Genomic DNA, 21,341 nt, shown 5'->3' with positions numbered 1-21,341 from the left:
TTCTGGTCTCTCTCCACTTGCTACCCTGATGCTGTACTGATCTGTCATCTCACACCACCCTCCCTGACGGTGTCATCTAAACACTCTGTTTACTCCTGCCTTTACTTAGTAAGAAACCATCCTCCAACAATCGTGGATGGGCTGAGCGATATTCAGGAAGTCAGTCTGCTCTCTGAGGCTCTCTATCAGAATGGTAGGAATGGGACCCATCACCGGGGTTGACGTGAGGGTGTGCAGTTGCTGAGACCATTGGCCCCTGTTCTGGGCTACACAGATATTTAGATTTCAAGATGTCCCAGCTGCAATACAATACCTGACGTGGGAGAGCTGATGCTCTGGGGTCTGGGTGAAGGGTGACACTATGCTGGTTTCTGAGCCCACGAAGCCACTGTCTGTCTCTGGTGACACCATCCAGGGCTCCTAGAATGGACAACATCCTTTAAGTCTGAGGAAAGTATTCCTGTACCTTGGGAAGCCCCTCCCAGATCCTGGCCTTATATTCCTGGGCTCCAACACCCCAGTGCTGTCAGACCCTACGGCCAAGCTAGTATAGAACTAATTCCCTGGACCAAGAGGACACTGAGCAGCCTGGCTGTCCTGAGGACTGGGCTCCATCTGGGTTCTCGTGAGAGATGCTGGGGCTTGCAAGGCGTAGAAAGAGGAGACGGAAAAAGCCTTAACACGGTGCCTTTTGGTTCAGGCGGTTAGTTCCATGTGCTGCAGAGATGCCTAGGACAACCTTCACCACGCACATGCCAGCACATGAATTTAAAGCAGGGCACAGGGAACGTGTGCCCCACCCCCTCAGTGTCTCAGGTCTAAAGCAGAGAGTGCCAAGCATAGGTTCATCAGGGCTATAGCAGTGTGTCACGTGCACAAAAATACACAGCCTCGGTGGTATTTTGTCTGTGGCCTTTCACCTCTGCAACAGTTTGCCAATGACCACTTGCGGGTGCAAATGGCACAGTTAGAAACCAGGTCCCAGCTCTGACACACTGACAAATGGGCACAAGGCACAGCTCAGGAGGGAGGCAGGCAGCAGAGGAGTAGCACATGCTGACTGGTGGGCAGGCTTTACAGCTGCACAAACAGGAACAGTGTCAGGCAAGAATCGGGGACACATGAAAAGAGCCAGGGAGAGCAAAGGCCAGGAACAGGACTCAGACATCAGGGGATCTTCTGACCACCACACAAGCACACTCACCTCAGTGTGGGGCCCACCAGCCCGAAGCAGGGCTTTGCGACGAAGGAGCTCTGAGGGCCTGCTCTCTTCCAGGCTGGTCAGACTGCTCTGATGTGATGCCATGGGTTTGGTGCCCCGTTGAGCCACTTCAGTAGCATCCAGGACTGGTGTGTACCTATCTCTGGCCTTGGATGGCTGGAAGTTTGATGATGTCATAGACGGCATCTGTTCTTCATCCTCCCTAGCAGGGAAGGAGACAAACAGCCCCCATGTGAGCCAGGTGACCCAGACTTGGGGCTTAGCACCAGTCCAGGAGTAAGCGCTGTCATCAGACACCCATCCCTGGGGATGCATCCTGGCTCTGTCACCTTGCTGTGTGACCTTGGGCAGCGCTTTCCATCTCTGAACCTCATACTTCTTTTAACTGTAATGTGGGAAGCCAAAAATAACCTCCCAGCATATCACAGCAGAAATACCCTGAAGGATATGATTGCAGCAGAGCTTCTCGGAGTCTAAGGGTTCACATGCCCAATGTCCTACATGAGCTGTGTGCAGACCTCCACAGAGTCAAAAGACAGTATTAATATACAGGGAAGGCCAAAATTTTGTGTTATACTACAATATATAAACAAAATTTTGTTTTCTATTATATAAATAGAAACTAACTTTGAAAATAATATAAGAAACATTACAGGCTGGATACTTTTTTCCCCTGAAATGGGACTTGAACCCAGGGCATGCGAGGCAAGTGCTCGACTCTACTACCGAGCCACATCCCTAACTTCTGCTTATGCTGTCAATGGTCACCCCTTTGTGGGACACTGGAGTTTGTGACAGAGGCCAGTGACTTACTGGATAGCAGCCCTATGGCTTTCCTCAGCCTGTGCTGGGCGCTGTCCTGGTGATACCCTCATGGCTTCTGTTTTCCCTGGAGCTGAGGCTGGTCCATCGTCTTCCAAGGTGCCATGATGATACTTCTCCTCCTGCTCCTCCTCCTCCTCCAGGTCCTCCTCATCTTCGACCCTCAAGGCTTCAGGGAGGGACTTCACACTAAGGTATCTGCAGGAGGATGCCCAGGAGGGTATCACCTATGCCCACGGGGACAAGTGAGACCCAGAGTGGCCAGCCCAGCAGTGGACAGTGTCTTCATCCTATGCAAACTCACCTCTCCAGAAGGCCATGGAAGTCCTGCTGCTCCACCTGAAGCTTCCTGTCCCTGAGTGGGACCGGGAGACCTCTTGGGCTTTCCTCTGTCTTGATGCCCAGGCTTACCTCCTTGTTCGTGGGGAGCATGCAAGAGCTTCCAGGGGAAGCGGTGATGGTGGCAGGCTGGCCAAGGAAGTGGGGGACAGAGGTTAGCCATCACCCTGAGCACCTGCCTCTGCATCTCGTGCCACATGCTGAAGAGCAGGAAACAGTGAACTCGTTGGCCCATCTCCTGCCATTCATTCATGTGTGTGAGACCCTGCGAAGACTAAAGGGTCTTCATGGGGGCTGCTGGGAGCTGAGCTCCTGATGCCTGTGAGGCCTACTACAGACACAATTTCTCCTCGGTGTCCCAAAACATACTTCACACAGAAATTGAGTCTGGTGTGATACACTAAAGCCATACCGAAGCAGTCTGCCCACCAGAGGCACCTGTATTCACCTTTCCCTATAGCCTGGCCACCCAGGCTTCCTGTCAGCACAGGAAATGCCATCTGCCAGGGTGGTTCTGCCTACTGGGCATGGCTTAGGCTGAGTCCCCAGCCCTCAGGGCCAGCCTTCTCAACCACTCACCTAATGCACTAGCCCTACCCTGCTCTGCAGCAGCAGGTAAGTCCCCATGGGACAAGAACAGGAGCTTAGGGACACAGAACTGCCACCATTGCCATCTGTGTAGCCACAGCGCACCCACCCAAGGGATAGAGTGGCTGCCTCTTAACAGACTATGGTGTGGAGAGGGCTCTGTCAAAAGCATGTTCCACACAGAGGCTGTGTCTGGTGTCTCAGCTTTGTAAGCACCCACACCCCTTGTCTCTCACTTCAGGCTGGGGGCCTGGGAGCCAACTGGCTGCCTTCTCTTTCACTTTCATCCCAGTGAGATAAAATGAACCCTCAAGCCTTATGTAAGCTCATGTACTCACCTCTCCCTCTACCCTGTCACTCCCCAGTCTCATATTGGTTGACCCACAAGTGTCTGCTGCCACCCTCTACTGAAGGCCCAAGGAGGGTCTAATTGTGACATGAACCACATGCTCCTGCATCACAAGGCCCATGCTAGTGTCTCCAACAACATGGCAGACCATAAAACCCACTCACTTTCCACTGAATGACTTGTCCCCGGCACTGAACAGGCCCTACTTACTCTCCCATCTCCTTTAGTCACTTCAGAGAGAGAGAGTTGGTGTCCCTGTCCTAGTCAGTTACAGTGCCCTCCCTTCACTTCCACAGAGCCTGTATTTCTCTTTCAACATGCTACCAAAGTGATAACTACAACTAGTTCACGTATTCAGAAAACTCTGTAAGGGCAGAGGTCACCTTCTCCACCTTCTGTCCCCACTGCATCCCCTCCGTGTGTCACGGGACCTGGGATATGGCACATACTTCCTAAATATATAGTGAAGAAATTAATGTGGAATGGATAAGAGAAGCAAATGGGGACTGGACTAGTGAGATGGGCAGAGCAGTACCTCCTGGCAGGTCTGGACATCTAATGAGGAGACTGGTGCTGAAGGCATGGGCAGACGAGCCAGCTGGGGCAGAAAGGGCACGACTGGGGTGCTGTCCTGCAGGTCTGGCCTGCATGATTCTGGCTCTCCGTGGGTCTGTTCCACATGGTCCTGCAGCTCTTCTAGGCGCTGCCCCAGGTGGTATATCTCTGCCTCTAGCTCCCTTGAAAGAGGAAATATTAGCATGGTGATGAGTGTCAAATCTGAGACCCTACGGGTGCCCTCTCAGGGTCCACATAAGCCATTAATAGATGTCCCCAAGGACTTCAATAGCAAGATGATTAGACTCCAGTGGGAGTCAGGAGGCCTCAGTTCTGTTCCTTCTGCCATCCTGATGCTGTGTGACTCTTAAGTAGACCCCAGTTTCCTTTGGCCTCAGCTTCCTCATTGTCTAGTGAGGGGTTCTGCAGTTCTGATCTCCAAGATGTATCTACAGGGACTGGATTCTCAGCTCTAGACTCCTTGCTCACGAGGACAGGGGCTCCTGTGCCCCGTGACACAATGATGCTTGTGAAATGTCTCCTTCCTGGAGAAAGAGGGAGCTAGGGGCCTGTCCTCCTATCCTCCTGGGCCTGTTTCTCCAGCACCTACCTGCAGAGGTTGAGGGTCCTGGGACTCCCCTGGGAGGCATCAAGCTGAGGGTCCAGGTGCTCTTCTCTGCAGGCCTGCAGGTACTCTGCCTCTAGGGCCGTGTGGGCTGCCCTCAGTTGCTCCAAGCTCTGAAACACAAGGGCCAAGAACTTTGAGTGTCTGCCCTTAGGGGCTTCATGCTCTTACAATGGACAGGTAGCTCCTGGGTGGGGGTGGGGGGTGCTCTGGAACTCACACAAGGCTTGACAAACAGGGGCTATGGCTGAGCACCTCTGAAAGCTTCTCTCTGGATGGCGCTCTCTGCCATCAAACACTTGAAGCCTAGGAACCAGCCCAGAGACCACTGGGTCCTCTTGTGGCCCTGGCTCCTGGTCAGATTAAGCAGCAAATATCTTATCACTGTGTCCCCATAGGGACCTAATACTGCAGAGAGCCCAGATCTTCACTCCTGATGTGAAAACCGGGCCATTCAGATAATATAACTCACTCTCTACCCTAGACCTCACCGTGAGGACAGATGGTATTATCACCTCACACTGTGGATAGGGGTGAGGAGCATGGTGTCTGTTAGATAGAGCATTCTGCATTCATTTCTGTTCCAGCAGAATCGCAATGAGAGAGATAATTTGCCAGCAAAGCACACAAAAAAACTTGTTTTAAGTTGTTGAAATCCACACAGTGAGTAAGTTGTACAGGCAAGACTTGACTCTCAGGCCCACTGGCCCAGACCTCCTGGCCCTAAAGCTCTGCTGGGCCCTCAGAGGAAACATAAACATAGCCAAACAATATATGGCTGTATCCCTGTCCTACTATAGTTCCTTCCTATAGGAGCCTAGGAAGAGATTGAACCTAGAATATAGTTTCCAGCCGTGTCTGATACCCAGAAGCCCTCAGGGTCCCTAGATATGGAGGAATGAGGATGGAGAGGGAAAAGGACACGTCTAAAATGTCACTTGTAGAAGGAAAGATGGCTGCCAAGGATCTGAAGACAGACAAAAACTAAAGTCACATGTTATCACTAACACGTGAAAGCTAAAAATGCTGGCATAGAAGAGGGGGCAGAGGCCAGGCGGGACTGGGGAAGTCAGAGTGAAAGCTGGGCTTCAGGTACCACAGCAGTCACGTGGGAGGCATAAACTCTGATGAGCTGTCTTACTATCATACGCTTTGGAGCTAGAAGAGAGCTGAGTCTAGTGCACAAGCCAGACTATGTGGGAGGCTGAGGCAGGAGGATGACAAGTTCAAAGCCAGCCTGGGTAATCCAGTGAGATCCTGTCTCACAAATAAAAAGTTGGGGGTTACTGAGATGGCTCAGTGAATAGAGTACTTATCACTCAGGCCTGAGGACCTGAATTCAGTTCCTGGGAACCTATGGAGAGGTGAGACAAGGGAACTGGCTCACAGAGCAGGCCCCTGGCCTCTGCCCTCATGCTGTCACACATTCCTGAGGCCCTGACTGGCAGCAGGAAATATTGGACATATCTGGCTATAACTACCTAAAACCTGAACCCAAAGGAACAACTGGTGCAACAGTTTCATGGGAAAAATGATCCTGTCTCCTATTTACCCCTGGTCCCAAGTTTTGAAAACTAATAGGAAAGAAGATTAGAAAGCAAAGGTCCTTTTCTGGAGCCCGGGTAAAGCAGCAGGGGTCATGACTGGGTAGGCAGCGGCCCCAGCTCAGGGCTCTGCCATCCACGGCTGTGTGGTATTGGTGTCATTTCTCTCTGGGCTTCTGCTTCGTCATCATTAAGCAAAGGTGATAATCGCAGCTCCCTGGCGGGCATTTATAATGAGATAAAACAGTAATAGCACATCCAGACTACCTGGTAAGCCACCGTGGCTCAGCAAGGGCTTGCTGCCAGGACACGGAAAGCAACTGTCTGGGACACTAAGTCAGAGCTAGTCTCAAATTCTGAGAAAGACTGGTCTAGGACACAGCCACCTGCCTTTAGCAAAACGGGGCTCAGAGACTCAACTCTGGGGACAAGCTGTCTGGTCACTGCTGGTGCAATGTCAACACTGGATAGCAATACCTTGATTTGGTCCTGGGGTGGGAAGTGTCCAGCCAGTACCAGTTCCTCAAAGGATTCCACCTGGACAATAGGAGGGAAAGAAGCATGCTTTATAAATCCAGACCCGGTGGTGACTCTCACGCACTCAGCCATACTGTGCTCTGGTGGCAAGGGCTGGGTCTGCCTTCAGAATAAAAGGTGTCTTCCCAGCAGAAGGTGGGTTCTAGAAGTGGATTCTACCTCTGGCCTTGGCCAGGCCAGCTTTGGGGAAAATCTAGAAGGTGCACTCATGTGTAGGAAGACATTTCCTGCAGTCTGACTGGTGGGAGAATCAGCACACACGCTGTCTGAGGAACAGTAAGCAGCCACCAAGAAGAAGGACTCATGGGATATTCCCACATACGAAGGCTCCAAGACCTAATTTCCAGGGCCAATCAAGATAAGGGTACTGCCTGGGGTATAGTAAAGGGAGTAACCATCAAAACACAGGGATGTTGAATCTCTTATATAAAACCCGTGTTGTGTTTCCACAGAACCTGCACAGTCCTCTGTGGGTGGAGAACGCCTTCAGCTCTGGGAAAGTCTACAGTGTCAGTCTGGGGCTGAGGGTGTGGCTCAGTGGTGTAAACCACGGGGATCTGAGTTCTACCCCTGACACTGCACACACACACACACACACACACACACACACACACACACACGACAAAAATATTTAAAATAAAAATCAAAGCCAAGCATAGTGTTGCCTGCATTTAATCCCAGCAATCAGGAGGCAGAGGCAGGAGGATCTCCATGAGTTATAGGCCAGCTTGATCTACAAAGTAAGTTCCAGGATAGCCAGAGCTACATAATGAGACCCTGCCTGGAAAACAACAACAACAACAACACAATGTGAACTTATTGAGGGAGACTAAGGTAAACTGAAATAGGAACATTTATATAACTACATTATAGCATGTCTCTTATATAATATATGAAGTAGAAATGTGATATGAGCTACATATCCTATACAATTAAACATGTTGTGAAAATTAAAATGTAAAAATAGGGAAGTCAATTTTAATATATATTTTTATTTTAAATTGCATTTAGTGTGTGTGTGTGTGTGTGTGTGTGTGTAAGTACATGCATGGGTGTCTGGACGGATGCACTTGTGTGCGTGTACACACTGTGTTGTGCATATGGAGCTCTGAGGTCAACTCTTAGGAGTCAGGTCTTCCCTCCTACAGTGTGTGTTCTGGAGTTGAGACTCAGGTCAGTAGGCTTGGTAGAAAGCCTCCTGCTGAGCCATCTGTAGGCCCTTCATAAAATTTTTTATTTGATCACAAATATGATTTCAATATGTAATCAGTTAAAAAAAATTACCAGTTAGTCCAGTAAGAGATTTTGTTGTTGTTTTGTTTCAAAGCACAGTCTCATTCAGAACCCTAAGCTGGCCTTGAATTCAGTGATTGGCCTGTCCCAGCCTCTCATGTGCTGGGGTTACAGGCATGAGCTTCCAGCCTGTGAGATCACTGCGAGTCTCGTGGTGACATGTCCTTAAGTTCTGGTGTGCTTTGTACTCCCGGCACATCCTCCCTCAAACCTATCTGATGTCATGAAGTAAACAGCCTAACAAGAGCCGGTGGCCCCCAGGTGGGACAGCCTGGTTCTTGACGGGGCCTCAGCCATGCCCTGACTGCTCAAGAGAAATGTTATTCCAGGTACAGGACCAAGAATGCTGGCAATGGGATGACACACTGCTGGACCACAGAGGAGCCAGAAAACACCAGGGAAACCCCCAAAAAATCAGACATGAAGGAGGAACATGGCTTATAAGTCATATCCCGCCAACTTCAAAGACAAGGGCAGGTGAGTGGTTGCTGGCCTGAAGGGTGGGATGGTCAAGGGCTGCTTCCTGGACGTGTCATTCGGGTGATGGAAATATTCTAACACGAGCCATGAAGGCTGCAGGACCGTGGTGCAGGAAAAGATGGGACTGCTCACATTTGGAATGAGTGAAGTTGTGGTGTGCTAATTAGATCTCAGTAAAGCTGTGACCCTACCCCCCAGCCCTAAAAAGGAAAAGAGAATGTTGGTAGTCCTGAAAGAAATTGGGTTTTGTGGAGAAGGTAATGTAACAATTGTGTTTATGTTTTTGTAACAGACAGCGGGAAGCTCAAAGCCCAAGGTGTAAATCTGGTTGAGGGCTCGGGGCCTAACAGAACATCTTGTTTACTGGCTTTGAGCAAGCTTAATTTACTTTTCTCTGTGTGGACTTCCCCTCTGCCTCAGCTCCCCCACTTCCGTTTTCAGAATGTGGTTAAGGCGTTGTGTCTTCTAAAGTCTAGTTAGACACCTTTGGAACAGAGCCAAGTGTGAAGTTAGACGAAGACCTGCAGACAACGCTGAGCTGGGGTGCTGTTGGCAAAACCTCAAGAGGTGACAGGATTGGTTTGGTAATGAAGGAAGAAGGGGCAGTTTGTCATAAAGAGGCAGATGTCGTGTGGAGGGCAGAGAGAGTGAGGGTCTCCCCACGGACAACCATAGGACACCTCCAAGCCTTACTGGGGAAGCTGTGACAACAGACAGGTTGCTGCTGGATAGACATCTATCTTCGACCTTCCCCTGGGTGGCAACGAGGCTGGAAACCATGGTGTCTGAGGGCAAGGGGGATGGACGGTCAAGTTCCTGAAAGGCTGTCAGCCCACATGGAGGTAGAGCAGAGACATCTGGGGCTGGTATAAGCATCTCACATACACAGAGGCCCCATGCTTTGGGGATGAGGTGTCTTGTGGGACAAAGCTGGGGTTCACTCACCTTGGCCAGAAGCCGGCTGACCTGAGAGGTCAACGCCTGGGTCTGTCCTATGGAGGGCTGGTCTGTGGCAGTGCCCTGGCTCTGAGGTAGGCGACCTGGAGTGGCCATGCTGGGGGACGAGGAGGGACTCAGGTCTGTTCCTGGGGGCGGCCACCCTGGAATACACAGCCGCTGAACCCTGGGGCTGAGGACAGTCCCCCAGTCCACTGAGGTTGAAGCCCTGAGGCACCTCAGACCACCGTATCATCAAGCTATGGCTTGGCCCCTTCTGGCTAACCTTCACATCATCCCAGGACGAGGGCTGGCCACTACGCTGCTCCCCTGCCAGAGAAAATGAGGTATGGGTCTACCCTGATCAAAGCTGCCAGGGGATGGTGTCAGGTCTTGGAGATGGATCTCAGTTCTAAGTACAGACTAATTCATGGAAAAGCAGGTTTAAATCCTTGCTATTTCCTTTCCAAGCTGTGTGACCCCGGTATACCTTTACCTCTCTGAGCCCCAAGTCTCCCAACTATCACGGGGTTATAAAAGCTGGTATTCCTCACCAGCTCTTGTGAAGTGTAACTGCGGTCATATGTGTCCACTGTAGGGCCTACAATGAGCTCAAGGGAAACAATGCTCACACCGCAGAACCAAGAGGCCAGGTGGCTGAGCCAAGGCTCTACCCAGGATCGTCCCCAGGGTGGACCCAATGTCCTCTATGAGCTGGAGGATGCTTAAAGGCCCTGGCTCCTTCCCCAACTCACCCATGGTCTCGGAGGCCTGTGGATCCTGGGCAGGGTCAGGCCACCACTCTGCTGATCTGGGTTGTGGGATAGAAAACGATAAGACCTTGCTTCCTTGTGGCATTGACCCAGAGCAGAGGCTCTGACTGGGCTGGGGCGGGTCTGAATACAGATGCACCTGAGGAAGAGGGAGGCAGGGAGGGGAGGAGTCAGAAGGGGCAAGCTCACTGCAAAGAGGTCACAAGGCATCTGTCATCCAGGCTTTGTCCATCCTCCACACAGGAACCCCATCCTTAGCCTGGGAATCACGAACACCACTTTTCAGTGGGGGCCTACACTGGGCGGAGGACTGAAAAGCCGCCTCCTCTTGTCTTTACAGAGGTCCTGGAAGGGAGGCAGGTAGGGATGGCATTCCCTGTTCATCTTTTTTTTTTTTTTTTAATTCTTTTCTCATAAAATACATCCTGACAGCAGCTTCCCTTCCTTCCACTCCTCCCAGTCCCCACCCTGCTCCCCTCTCCCCCAGATCCACTGCTCCTCCATGTCTCTTCAGAAAAGAGCAGGCCTCATATAGATATCAATGGAGCATAGCTTACTTAATAAGTTATAATACTAGGCATAAACCCTACTATCAAGGCTGGTGAGGCAACCCAGTAAAAGGAAAAGGGTCCCAAGAGCAGGCAAAACAGTAAGAGACACCCCCTCTCCGACTGTTAGAAACCCCACAAAACTCCAAGCTAAACAAACCATAATATGTACGCTGAGGATCCAGCACAGACCCACGCAGGCTCCGCGATTGCCGCTTCAGTCTCTGTGAGCCCCTTCGAGCCCTAGACTCCCAGAAGTTATGTGCCACAAGAGATCACCAGCCAAGCACCTGGACTTGATCCCAAAGCCTATGATTTTACACTGGTAACAATAGTGGTTACAAGTAATATGTATCATGTGTCTGACACATATATCATAATCATTAACTTTTTAATGAAATGTTTCCAAGAATGACTACATCGGTAATAATGGATAGTAAATGGCTGTTTGAATGAATGAAGAAGACTTTATGTGCACAGACGGACCCTTCCAGGAGCTGTGCTCTGCCACTGAAGATGGTGTGGGGAGTGGGGAGTGTGTAGGGGGGCAGCTGGCAGGGAGAGTACACTGGAGCTCCGCAGGAGGGAATCCAGGCTCCAAGCAGGGGTGTGAACACAGTTGGGGAGCCAGGGTCTGCTTTTGTATCCAGGGGTTCACTGGCTGCAGCCACATCTGTCATTATGAGCCATCGATGGCAGCTTTCCCACCATAGCAGCCTAGCTGGGCATCCCTGACTGAGGTTGTGAAAGCCACAGCTGAAAATACTCAGTCTGGCTAGCTTGGCCTACTATGTGTGCTCCAAAGTCAGAGGCCAGGCTGGAATTCAGGCTCCCTTATGATATACCTCAGTTCTAGAGTAGATGGCGTGGTTGTCATCCCCATGTGTGAAACTAGTGCTCAGGAAATGGCAGCTGCCACCTGCACATTCAGCACTGACACCGTGATAATCTGAGACTGTCCCCCCATAGCATTGGGATTTGAATACTTGCTCTCAGCTGGTGGCATTGGGGGGTGGGGGGAATGGTAGGACTAGGAGATGTGGCCTTGCTGAAGGAAGTGTGTCACTGGGGTAAGCACTGAGGCCACACGCCAGTCTCAGTTTGCTCTCTCGGCTTCCTGTTTGTAGTTGATGATGTGCGAGCGCTCAGCTTGCTGTTCAGACGCCATGACTGTTTGCTGTGCTTCTCCACTGTGATGGTGATGGACTCTTGAGCCATAAACCCACGTAACTCCCTCCTTCTGTAAGTTGGCTGGTCATGATATCTTATCACAGCAATAGATGAGTAACTAATACAGTCATCAACATCTCCACCATCACCATCATCTTAACCTTCATCATCATCCCTCCATCTTCAACATCCTCCCTATCTTTATGTGTATATGGCCACCATGAAGGAGGGCCAGTAAAAAAGATACACTTCTGTGATGCCTTGCTACCCATTTAAGAGTGCAGTTGGGCTATCATGACTGCTCTCCGCCACCCTATGACCAGGGCAGCTGAAGATGGGCCTGGCTTAGAGGTTTCCACAGCCTCCAGACAGGAAGCCCTCTTTGCATGAACTGTTCTCTGAGGTCTGGCTGTTTCAAGTGCAATTTGGTGACACTGCCTCCCCCTCCTCTAGCCTCCCTAGTTGAGAACAAAGCTGGATTTTCATAATCCTCTGGGCCATCTGCTCAGCTTTGCCTGTGGGGGGGCCTGCCCATCAGCACCCTTTTCTTCCTGAGGTGACCCAAATCCCAGGGGAGGCTCTGCCCTCTTCTGCTCCCCACCCACTGTGCCAAGGCCCCACCTGAGGAGCAGTGGGAACCTGGCAGCTTCTAGATACAGAAGAATGAAAATGAGGGAAACAGAGCCCCAGGCCTGTGAGGCCCTGGCCATCCAGAGGAAATAGGGAGTAAGGAGGGGACTTAGCAACTGCTGAGCCATAGGGCCTGTCCTGCCATGGCCTGCCATTCTGAACAGAGTAGACCCTACAGTGATACTCAAAAGCCCTCGGGACTCTGTGCAGGGTGGAGCAGAGAGTTTGGGAAACATCGGGTTAAAACATGAGCATTCTGGGCACAGATGGGGTCTCCAAGCCTTTAAAATGGTAATGAGCTTTATGAATGGGGCAAGAGGGGAGGGAAAGGAGTGCTCCTGCTCCACTCCATCTGAGCACAGGCGCCTCCCACACACACCAAACCCCATCAGGAGCTTCTGTGCCCAGAGTGGCAGAACTCACTTCAGGTGACATCATCCCCCAATTCCTTTCAGGGTGGTTTCTGTCTCCTCAACTGTTTCACATCCCCCTAAAGCTGAGACAAGGGACAGGAGCTGAGAGGAAGTAGCAACAAGACAGCAAAGGGTGACATCATCACAGATTCTAGAGTCAGCATACAGAATAAAGCCCACCCACGACTCTGAATTAGTCCCAGTCCCCCATCCCATGCTCCCCAGACCCTGGTTCCTAGATGCTCCTAGAGCCAAGCTTGGCCTTCCCTGGGCAGTTTCTTTGGCTGCAGATTTGGTGAGCATTGTTGGCTTGGTTTTGGCAGAGTAAGTGAGTTACGGACCCTGCAGCCGGGTGTTTAGGGTCAAACCCTAGCTCTGGTGCCTCTATGTTGTGTGACCCTGCTGAACCTCCCTCTGTCCAGTTGTAAATGACTTAGGATAGCATTCAACAGAATCATCAATGGTTATTCCTATCACCATGGCCTTCCTGTCTGTAGGCTTGTCCCACACACCATGCTGGGCCTGAGTTAGGGATCCCAGACCTGAGGAAACTATACCATCTGGCAGGAACAGACAGATCCAGGGGAACATCCCACCTTTGTGTCTCACACCTGCTCTAGGAGACTCATGGCTTAGCCTTGTGTCTGCAAGTGGAGGAGACACCCTTAGTATGGGACTGGACTCCTAGTGGCTCAGCCAATGCTGGCCTCTGTTCTACCGGACTGTGGTTCCCAGTTACTCATCACAGAGAGAGAACAGAGATAGAGGTATCAGGGTATATTCCAGCCTGGTTCTCTCTTGGGTGGACCTAGCCTCTCCTGCATTGTTCTGGGCTCTGGACAGAGTGAAAGAGCTTAGCAGGCCCTAGAGAAGTCATATTCAAAGATCCATGTGAGAGCCAGGAAGCCCATAGGATCCAAAACCCCCCTCAGGTTTCTTGAAGTGGGCTATGAGCAAGATATCTTCTGGTAGAGAACATGGAGCTCAAAAACTGAAGCATCTGGGGGCCCAGGTCCCCTGTTCTCCCTTGCAAGTTGGGATCCTGAGCTGTGCCCCAGTCTCTCCCAAAGTGGCAACGAGGCTGGGGTAGAGGGAATTATGGGCCATTTTCAATGCAATCACTTGAACAGACTAACTTTTCTCTTGGGCTGAAGAGTTATCTTTCCAGAGAGCAGAAGAGGGTGGTTGAACCATTCAGCATCTCCTATACTTTATCCTGTGAGCCCTCTCTGCAGCCCTGCCCAGGCCTGTCCTCACACTCCCTCTCTCAGTACTTGGAGCTCTGTGGCACCTAAAGATATCAGTGGGGGGTTATTGCATTCCTGAAGGTCTGCTCTCAGTCCCACAGATGTAACCCAACAGATGTGTCCAGGAGACCATATGAGAAGGGTCCTGCCTACACCTGGCAGGGTCACAGGCGTGGAGACAGGCAGGTTCGTTTCAACTTCTTGCTATGGTTGACTACACCTATGTCCCCCGAAGTAGCTGAAGGTATAAGGTTAGCACATGACAGGGGGACCTTGGAGAGGGAAGCATTCTGCAGGAAGATGGGGTATCCTCTTTCTAGAGGGACAACCAGAGCAGGGGAGGGCCTACATCTCAGTCCCACAGCTGTTCTGCCTCCTCCATGCTGCCTGTTTGAGCAAACAGAGGTATGAGGAAAGCAGGAAGTCACAGGGGCTGATTGGCTCACTTCCTGCCTCGCCCCAGGAAAGAGAAGGTCCCCATTTAGGGTTCTCAGCCTCCTCTGAAGACAGGTCATGGTTGGTGACTGTGCAACCCAGTTCTCAGAGTGGATTAGCTATTATTCCCTTCAGCACCACATGGGGCTGTCCCACATAGGGTGCTCAGTTCCAGTTGGATAAAAGGAGGTGGTTTGGGGGGAGACAAAGGTGAAAGTGTGAGCCTGGGAAAATGGTGTACCAAAGACTGAGCAGAAAGAAAGTCTGGGCTACAACCTGAAAGTCACCCAGCTGGCTAGAAGGGGTTAGGAGTCAGCCTAGGTAGTCATTCCGCTGCCCTCCCTGCTCCCCGCCCCAGTCCCAGAGAAGGAATCAGCTTCTGGTGATATTCCTGAGTACTCCAGGCTCCATCACTCAAAGACATCAACAGTGAGAGAGAGTGCCCAGGGATAGGTAAGTTATGCCAAGGGTGAGAGAGAGGCCTGTTGGTGACTCAAGGACTAGGATTCTCCGATACAGTCGCAGGATGCAAGAGCCAGTGTGACCTTTCTCCAAGACTCTGGGGTAGGTCATCTCTCTAAGAACCCCCAATCTTGGCTCCACCCACACAGCACAGCCTGCCCCAGCCAGTCAATACCTTGGCCCCAAGGCGAAGTTGGTCAATGGTGTTCTCAGCCTCCGCATACTTGGTGAGGAGCTTGTGATAGTCCTCCTGTAGAGAAAAGATGCAGTCACTCCTGGCCACACATGTGTGAGGACCTGGGTTCGACCCCCAAAACCCAAGTAAAAATGCCAGGTGTGGTGGCACTCATTTGGGGAGGCAGAGCCAGGTAGATCTCTGGAATTCTGGCCAGCCAGCCTAGCAGAACTGGTGAGTACCAGGTAAAAGTGAGACCTTGTCTCCAAAAACACAAGTAATGTGGAGAACTTAGGCAGACACTCAAAGCTGACTGCTGGGCTCCATATGCAAGCATCCTCATGCGCATCCACACTTACATGAACACATGCATACACGTATACATAAACACAGAGAAAGGACAGAAAACTAATTAAAAGTTATAGTTCTTATACACTTGGGATCCCTGGCCTCACACAAAACCCAAAGTTTTGTTAAAGCAACTCACTGTAGCGGGGATGGGGTGGGGAGGAAACGTGTGCCATTGGTCACCTACGATGCAAGGAAATGACAGCTGAAAGTGAGTCGCTATTGTAAAAGGTCAGGTTCCGGGCTGGGGTGGTGGGTCTGTGGATAAAGTGCCTACTGTGCAAGTGTGAGCAACTGAGTTTGGATCTCCAGGACCTGTAATAGAAAGTCAAGCATGAAGCTAGGCATGACGGCACAGGTCTGTAATCCCAGCACTTGGGAGGCAGAGGTGTGAGCATCTCTGTGGGTTCCAGGAGAGCCTGGTCTATACAGTGGGTTCCAGGAGAGACTGGTCTAAACAGTGGGTTTCAGGAGAGCCAGAGCTATGTAAAAAGCCTAAACCTTGTCCACAAAAAAACCCAAAAGCAGACAAAGCCAGCCATGGTGATGCATGCCTGTAACCCCAGGATTGGAGGGGAACAGAAGAATTTATAGGTTCCATGGCCAGCCAAGCTGAGTGAGTGAATTCTACCCTCAATAAGCCTGGCACAGCAAAATACGGTGGAGAGTGATATGAGAAGACCCCTGGTGTCAGAAGATTTGCAGGGAGCTGGGGGAGGGGATGAGATGGCTCAGTGGTTAGACACACGTGCTGTTCTTGCAGAGGATCCAGGTTAGGTTCCCAGAACTCATAAATAGTTCAGAGCCATCTGTGGTCCCAGTGTCATGGGATCTGATGACTTCTGACCTTCTCAGGCACCATGCACACACACACACAGTGCGCATCTACACATGCAGGCAAAACATTCCTACTCATAGAGTAAAATAAATAAATAAATAAATAAATCTAAAAAGGAAGAATAGAAAGGAAGGCAAGAAATCTCATGACTTTCATTTTTCCCATATTGACAAGATCTTGGTGACCTCGTGGTTGAGGAGGGAAGGTGTTATTTCTCTAGAGGATCTATAGCAATGTGTGTAAAAGGAAGTCATAGCACAATAATACTATTTCACTTCAAGGGAAGGCCTTAGGCCAAGGCAAGGACTGCCAGAGACTTCACAGGTCAGGAGAGGCTGCAAGTGGCCACATCTCCTGAAGGAAGCTCACAGCACCTTCCCCAATAGCTCATGGTCTGGTGGGGAGAGGCACACATAGGAGCCTCCAATCCCAAGCCCCAAGCTCTGATCCTACTGATGGGCAGGGTAAAGAAAGGACATGCAAAGCCCCCTGAGATAAGGCATATGTGTCTCAGCAGGGTGCAAAATGTGGATGACTACCAGGAAGGCCTGACTCCACAACAACAATCCGTCAAAAAGAGATCAGCGGAGAAAAGGCAGACAGGAGATATGTGGAAAGAAGAAATGCAAGAAGGACTGCAGAGACTTCAAGGGCACACAGGCCAAGCGACACCCACGAGCCTCATCTGACTCCAGGGGACGGAAAGAACAAGCCACTGCTGAGTGTGTGGGGACCTGTTTCTGCCTCTACATGCAACCCTGTGGGCAGAGTTCTTAGAGTTAAATAAACTACAAAATAACTGGATATCTGGAATTTTGCTTAATTCAGTGGGGGTTGTGAGAGTGGGGGAAGAGTCTGGCCATAGATGGAAAAGGATCCCAGGAGCTGCTCTATGCGGATGTGAGGAGGAACGTGTCCACTGGACTGGTTTCCTTATGTTAGCTATGTTAGCTATGTTAGCCGTACTTGAAAATAGCCTGTCCATGAGACACCAACATGCTCACTGCTGTTGCTTTGAGACGGGGTCTCTAGTCCGAGATAGCCCAGAACTTGTTGTTATTCTGCAGATGAGGATGGTCTCAGATATCTGACCTACCTGCTTCCACTTGGGTTACACACGTGCGCCACCATGCCCATTGATGAGGTGCTGAGATTGGACGCTGGGCTTTGTGCGTGGGAGGCAAGCACTATACTGACTGAGTCACACTCCCAGTGTCTCCCACTGCTCTTCTCTGAGCAATAAGCAGGGTCAATCATTAACATAGTAACAACTCACCTTCACCAGCAGGGGCTCCATCCCAAGCCAAAGTTTCTCTAATCAACAAGCTGTCTGGGTGACAGGAACAAGAGTCTTGCTTACCTGGAGCTGATGAACTAGCTCAGTGGCTTGTTCGGGTGTCTGGAACTCCTGGGGCACCCTGGGGATTGGGTGAGCAAGAGAAGACCCCTTGGCCAGGGATGCCTCTCCACTACTCAACAGTACATCCCGAACGATCTCAGCCGGCGACTTGAAGATGAGGGGTCTGGTGGAGTCTTGTTGCCTCTTGTGGCCTCTGGACTTCGGGGGTCGGTAGTTCTCATCTTTGGGAAACCTCACCCGGGGCCCCACCTTGGAGAAGTCGGGGAGTGGGTAGTTCAGGCGCCCCTTGCCGTACTTGGGAGCACGTGACGAAGAGTGGCCAGCCAGAGTGGCTCCCTGCTTGGGCTGTAACACAACTTTCTTTACTGCCCCAAGCCGGGTACTCAGGGGGCTGACCGAGCCAGTGAACCGGGAGGGCAGCGGCTTAGATGATGTCTTAGTTCTCTTCCAGGTCTGGTCCTCAGGCCGAGAGCAGGGTAGGCTGGTGGTTTCTCGTCCCCATGTGCCTGCAGAGCACTCAGGATTCTGGGCTGGCGCTGCTAAGGAGTCCCGGAATTCTGTGGGTGTTGCCGGAGCAACGTCACCTCCATTTCCGTCACCTGGGTGTGGAAGGTTGTGGCACAGACTCTGTGGCAGGGCTTCGGGCAAGGTGACAAGTTGGGGGACATCGGTGTCTCCTTCCCACGTAGAACCAAGGCTGTCACTAGGCTGACCGAGGCTCACAGTCCCACTGCTCCAAGACTTTGTGTGGCTGTGTTCAACAGATGGCTGGGTCTCAAGATGCTCTGAAGGTCTGTAGTTACTGCCTTGATTGACAGAGGTAACCCAGCCTCTGGCTGACCCCTGTCCTAGAGCTGAAGGGCTGGAATCTCCCTGGTCTTCACACTCCAGCTCTGTATAACTCTCTCCAGCTAAGTCTACCTCAGGGCTCCCAGGGGCCTCATCCAGGTCCTCTTCAGACAGATCCAGCTGTTGTTGATTCTGCCTGGAGAGCCAGGGCAGGGGCACGGTGGAACCCTCTGGGCTGCTCACATCATCAGCTTCAGTCTCTGGAAAGACAGGTCATTCACTGCTGAGCATATGCTGAGTCTAGAATGGCACCTGAGTCACTTCATGACCCTCATGATGCTGAGGATGACAAGAACCTAGAGCCACTCCCCTCCCCCACATAACCAGGTACTTGTGTAACTTTTCCCCTGGTCAAAGGTCCTCCAAACTCAAACCTTAGATCGAGTCTCCCCAAAGTATGTCTCATTTCTACAAATGGCAACACCGTCGTCCCATATAGTTGCAAAAGGCAAAGCCTGGGAGGTATCTTGATTGTCACTTTAGTCCCTGATCCAGAATGTCCCCTGCCCTGTCCTGTTTACCTCTTACAGAAGAACAAATGCAATAACCATGCAATCGCCTGTTCAGCCTCCCACAACCTGGGATCTCATCACGTTCTCCCCGTTGTTCTCATCATGAAAGCAGAGCCTTTCCTGGGGTCCTAAGGTCCCTGCTGCTCCAACACCCATAACCCAGGGCCCCTGAAAAGCACTGTGCTTGTGTTCATCCTCCACCAGGGTCCTGTGTCCTTCCTTTATCTTGTGAGCTATTGATCCTTCAGGCTGAATCTCAATCTTGACCTTCCCAGTTCTTCCGAGTTCTGAAGCTCACTGATAAGGTCAGAGTCTCTCTCTGCAGGCTCCCACCAGCCTGGAGCCCTCTGCAACATAAAGTCCATTGCAGTGACAGCTGTATGTTCAGTCCTGGGATTACTTTGTTAACACAGGTCACCCATAGCACTGCAAGCTTCCTGAGGGCAAGGGTAGTGGCTGTTTTTGTACTCTATCGAGTTGGAAGAGCAGGTGCACAGTCCTGTTTCTCGATGGAGCAGGAAGAAGGGGAAACAGCTGTGCACCTTGAAAAAGGTAGTAATTCTTATGTAGTCGATACAACATTCACCTAAGCATCCATCCATCCTTTCAAACATCCATCCACCTACCCATCCCATTCAGGCATTCACTTATCCATCTATCACCCAGCTATCAATCATCCATCCAAAATGCACCCATCCTGCAGGCAGCCATGTTCACAGAGTACTTAGTCTACTCTGTGGGCTCTTGGGGGGAAACATGTTACCACTGTAGGCAAGAAGGAGTCCACCTCACCTTCTCCAGAAGACTCTTCGGAGTCCTGCATGTCTGGGTCCCACTCTGGGGGTGGCAGATGCTTCTGTACCCTGCGGAAGTCTTCTAGGAGCTCAGGACTGGTGGCTTCAGGAAGAGACTGTTCGTTTCCCCAGCCCTGGTCACTTCTTCCATCTACATCTTGTTCCTCAGCCCAAGCCCAGCGCCGCCTTCGGGGCCCTTGCCCCAGGCTTGGCCCAGCCCATTGTGCCTTTGTCCCTGAGCTGGCCATGGGACCTGGCCTGGCTTCACCTGGGCCACTTCATCTTCAAGAGACTGAGCTGCAGCTGGGGGTCCAAATCACAGGTGGCTCCTCTTAGCACCAGCCATCCTGCCTGTGATCTGTTGAGGTATAACCAATGGAAAATGTCAATCCTCAGGGTCTTCCACCATCTATCCAGGAACCCACCAGCTGGAGCCCCAGAGGCAGGCAGCCCTTCCTGTGTTACCCTGGGTGACTCTCGTTTGTCATCAATGAGATGGGGATTCCTATTCCTCCAGGATATAGGGTAGAATACTGGCAGGCAGCACACTGTGCAACAAGCGTCCCCTAAATGCCAGCTCATGTCACTGCACACCTAGCTCTGTCTGCAGGCACCAGGCACAAGCCCTGTCAAAGCACTGACTACCCAAGGGAGGGCATGCACAGATTAGCTGGCAGCCACCATCCAGGTGAAAAGGGGTAAGGTTTCCCTGGCGGCAGTCACCCCAAGCCCAGGGAGTTAGGGAAGGCGCCACACGGCTTCCTTTGGGCATGAGACACGACTTGAGGTTGAAAGCAGAGAATAGAGAGCCACGTCCAATACCGAATCTAATCAAAAGCAGGCATGCAAACAAACAGCTCCATACGTGTCCCAGCAACCACGCTCACGACACCCAGGCATCCATGCATCTGCACGGAGAAATGATTTGCGGTCTCTACATACAACCAAGTATTACTCAGCTGTGGAAAGGAATGAGATTACAGCAGAAAAAGGAATGAAGTCCCAACATGTGTGACCCTGGATAAACCACCGAAGTGCTATGCTAATTGTGAAAAAGCAGACACAAGAACCCCGTGAATCTGAGTCCGAGGGTTGCAGTGTGCAAAGGCTGAGTCCAGAGAGGAATGGGGCCAAGTGATGGCTGCCACAGTGATGTGGGGGAGGAGAGAAGGTCCCTGGCTGCTCATCGAGCACAGGACTTTTTTAAGGGGTGAGGAAAGTGTTCTGAAAGTAGAACATGATGTAACCATGTGATTATGCTAAGTGCTGCTGAGTGCTTAGTTTCATGTTATATGAATTTTTGCTTAAAAAAAAAATAGAAATTACTACATAGTAGGCCAGGGGTTCTGAGAGTACAGAAGATGGGCAACTGACAGCAGGGAGTGCTGGGGCAGGGGGCAAACCGTGCAAGCTTCTCATGATATCATGAGTGGCTCTCTCAGGCAGAGAGCCCAGCCAAGGGGCCATGGAGAAGGACCTCCATATTGCTCTCGGTCA

At 51.2% G+C, this 21,341-nt stretch overlaps 1 protein-coding gene across 9 annotated transcripts in view; it reads right to left on the bottom strand.

The window, feature by feature from the left end:
* The window catches only part of Akna (AT-hook transcription factor), a 44,896-nt gene that overhangs the window by 11,262 nt on the left and 12,293 nt on the right, over positions 1 to 21,341 (bottom strand). For all 9 annotated transcript variants that reach the window (XM_076934813.1, XM_034501770.2, XM_076934817.1 and 6 more), the window contains 12 exons: positions 19,843 to 20,202; positions 17,690 to 18,738; positions 15,144 to 15,218; positions 10,046 to 10,202; positions 9,300 to 9,454; positions 6,522 to 6,581; positions 4,486 to 4,613; positions 3,856 to 4,057; positions 2,349 to 2,512; positions 2,036 to 2,242; positions 1,205 to 1,424; positions 314 to 420 (listed from right to left, as the gene is read on the bottom strand). In XM_076934813.1, coding sequence (XP_076790928.1) covers positions 314 to 420; positions 1,205 to 1,424; positions 2,036 to 2,242; positions 2,349 to 2,512; positions 3,856 to 4,057; positions 4,486 to 4,613; positions 6,522 to 6,581; positions 9,300 to 9,454; positions 10,046 to 10,202; positions 15,144 to 15,218; positions 17,690 to 18,738; positions 19,843 to 20,092 — 2,774 coding nt within the window. In that variant the 5' untranslated portion in view covers positions 20,093 to 20,202. The remainder of the gene's footprint in view (positions 1 to 313; positions 421 to 1,204; positions 1,425 to 2,035; positions 2,243 to 2,348; positions 2,513 to 3,855; positions 4,058 to 4,485; positions 4,614 to 6,521; positions 6,582 to 9,299; positions 9,455 to 10,045; positions 10,203 to 15,143; positions 15,219 to 17,689; positions 18,739 to 19,842; positions 20,203 to 21,341) is intronic.

This window comes from Arvicanthis niloticus, chromosome 5 (assembly GCF_011762505.2).
Source record: "Arvicanthis niloticus isolate mArvNil1 chromosome 5, mArvNil1.pat.X, whole genome shotgun sequence".
In the NCBI taxonomy this organism is placed as follows: Eukaryota; Metazoa; Chordata; class Mammalia; order Rodentia; family Muridae; genus Arvicanthis; species Arvicanthis niloticus.
The sequence above is the reverse complement of the archived record's forward strand: the minus strand, read 5'-3'. Positions and strand labels throughout refer to the sequence as shown.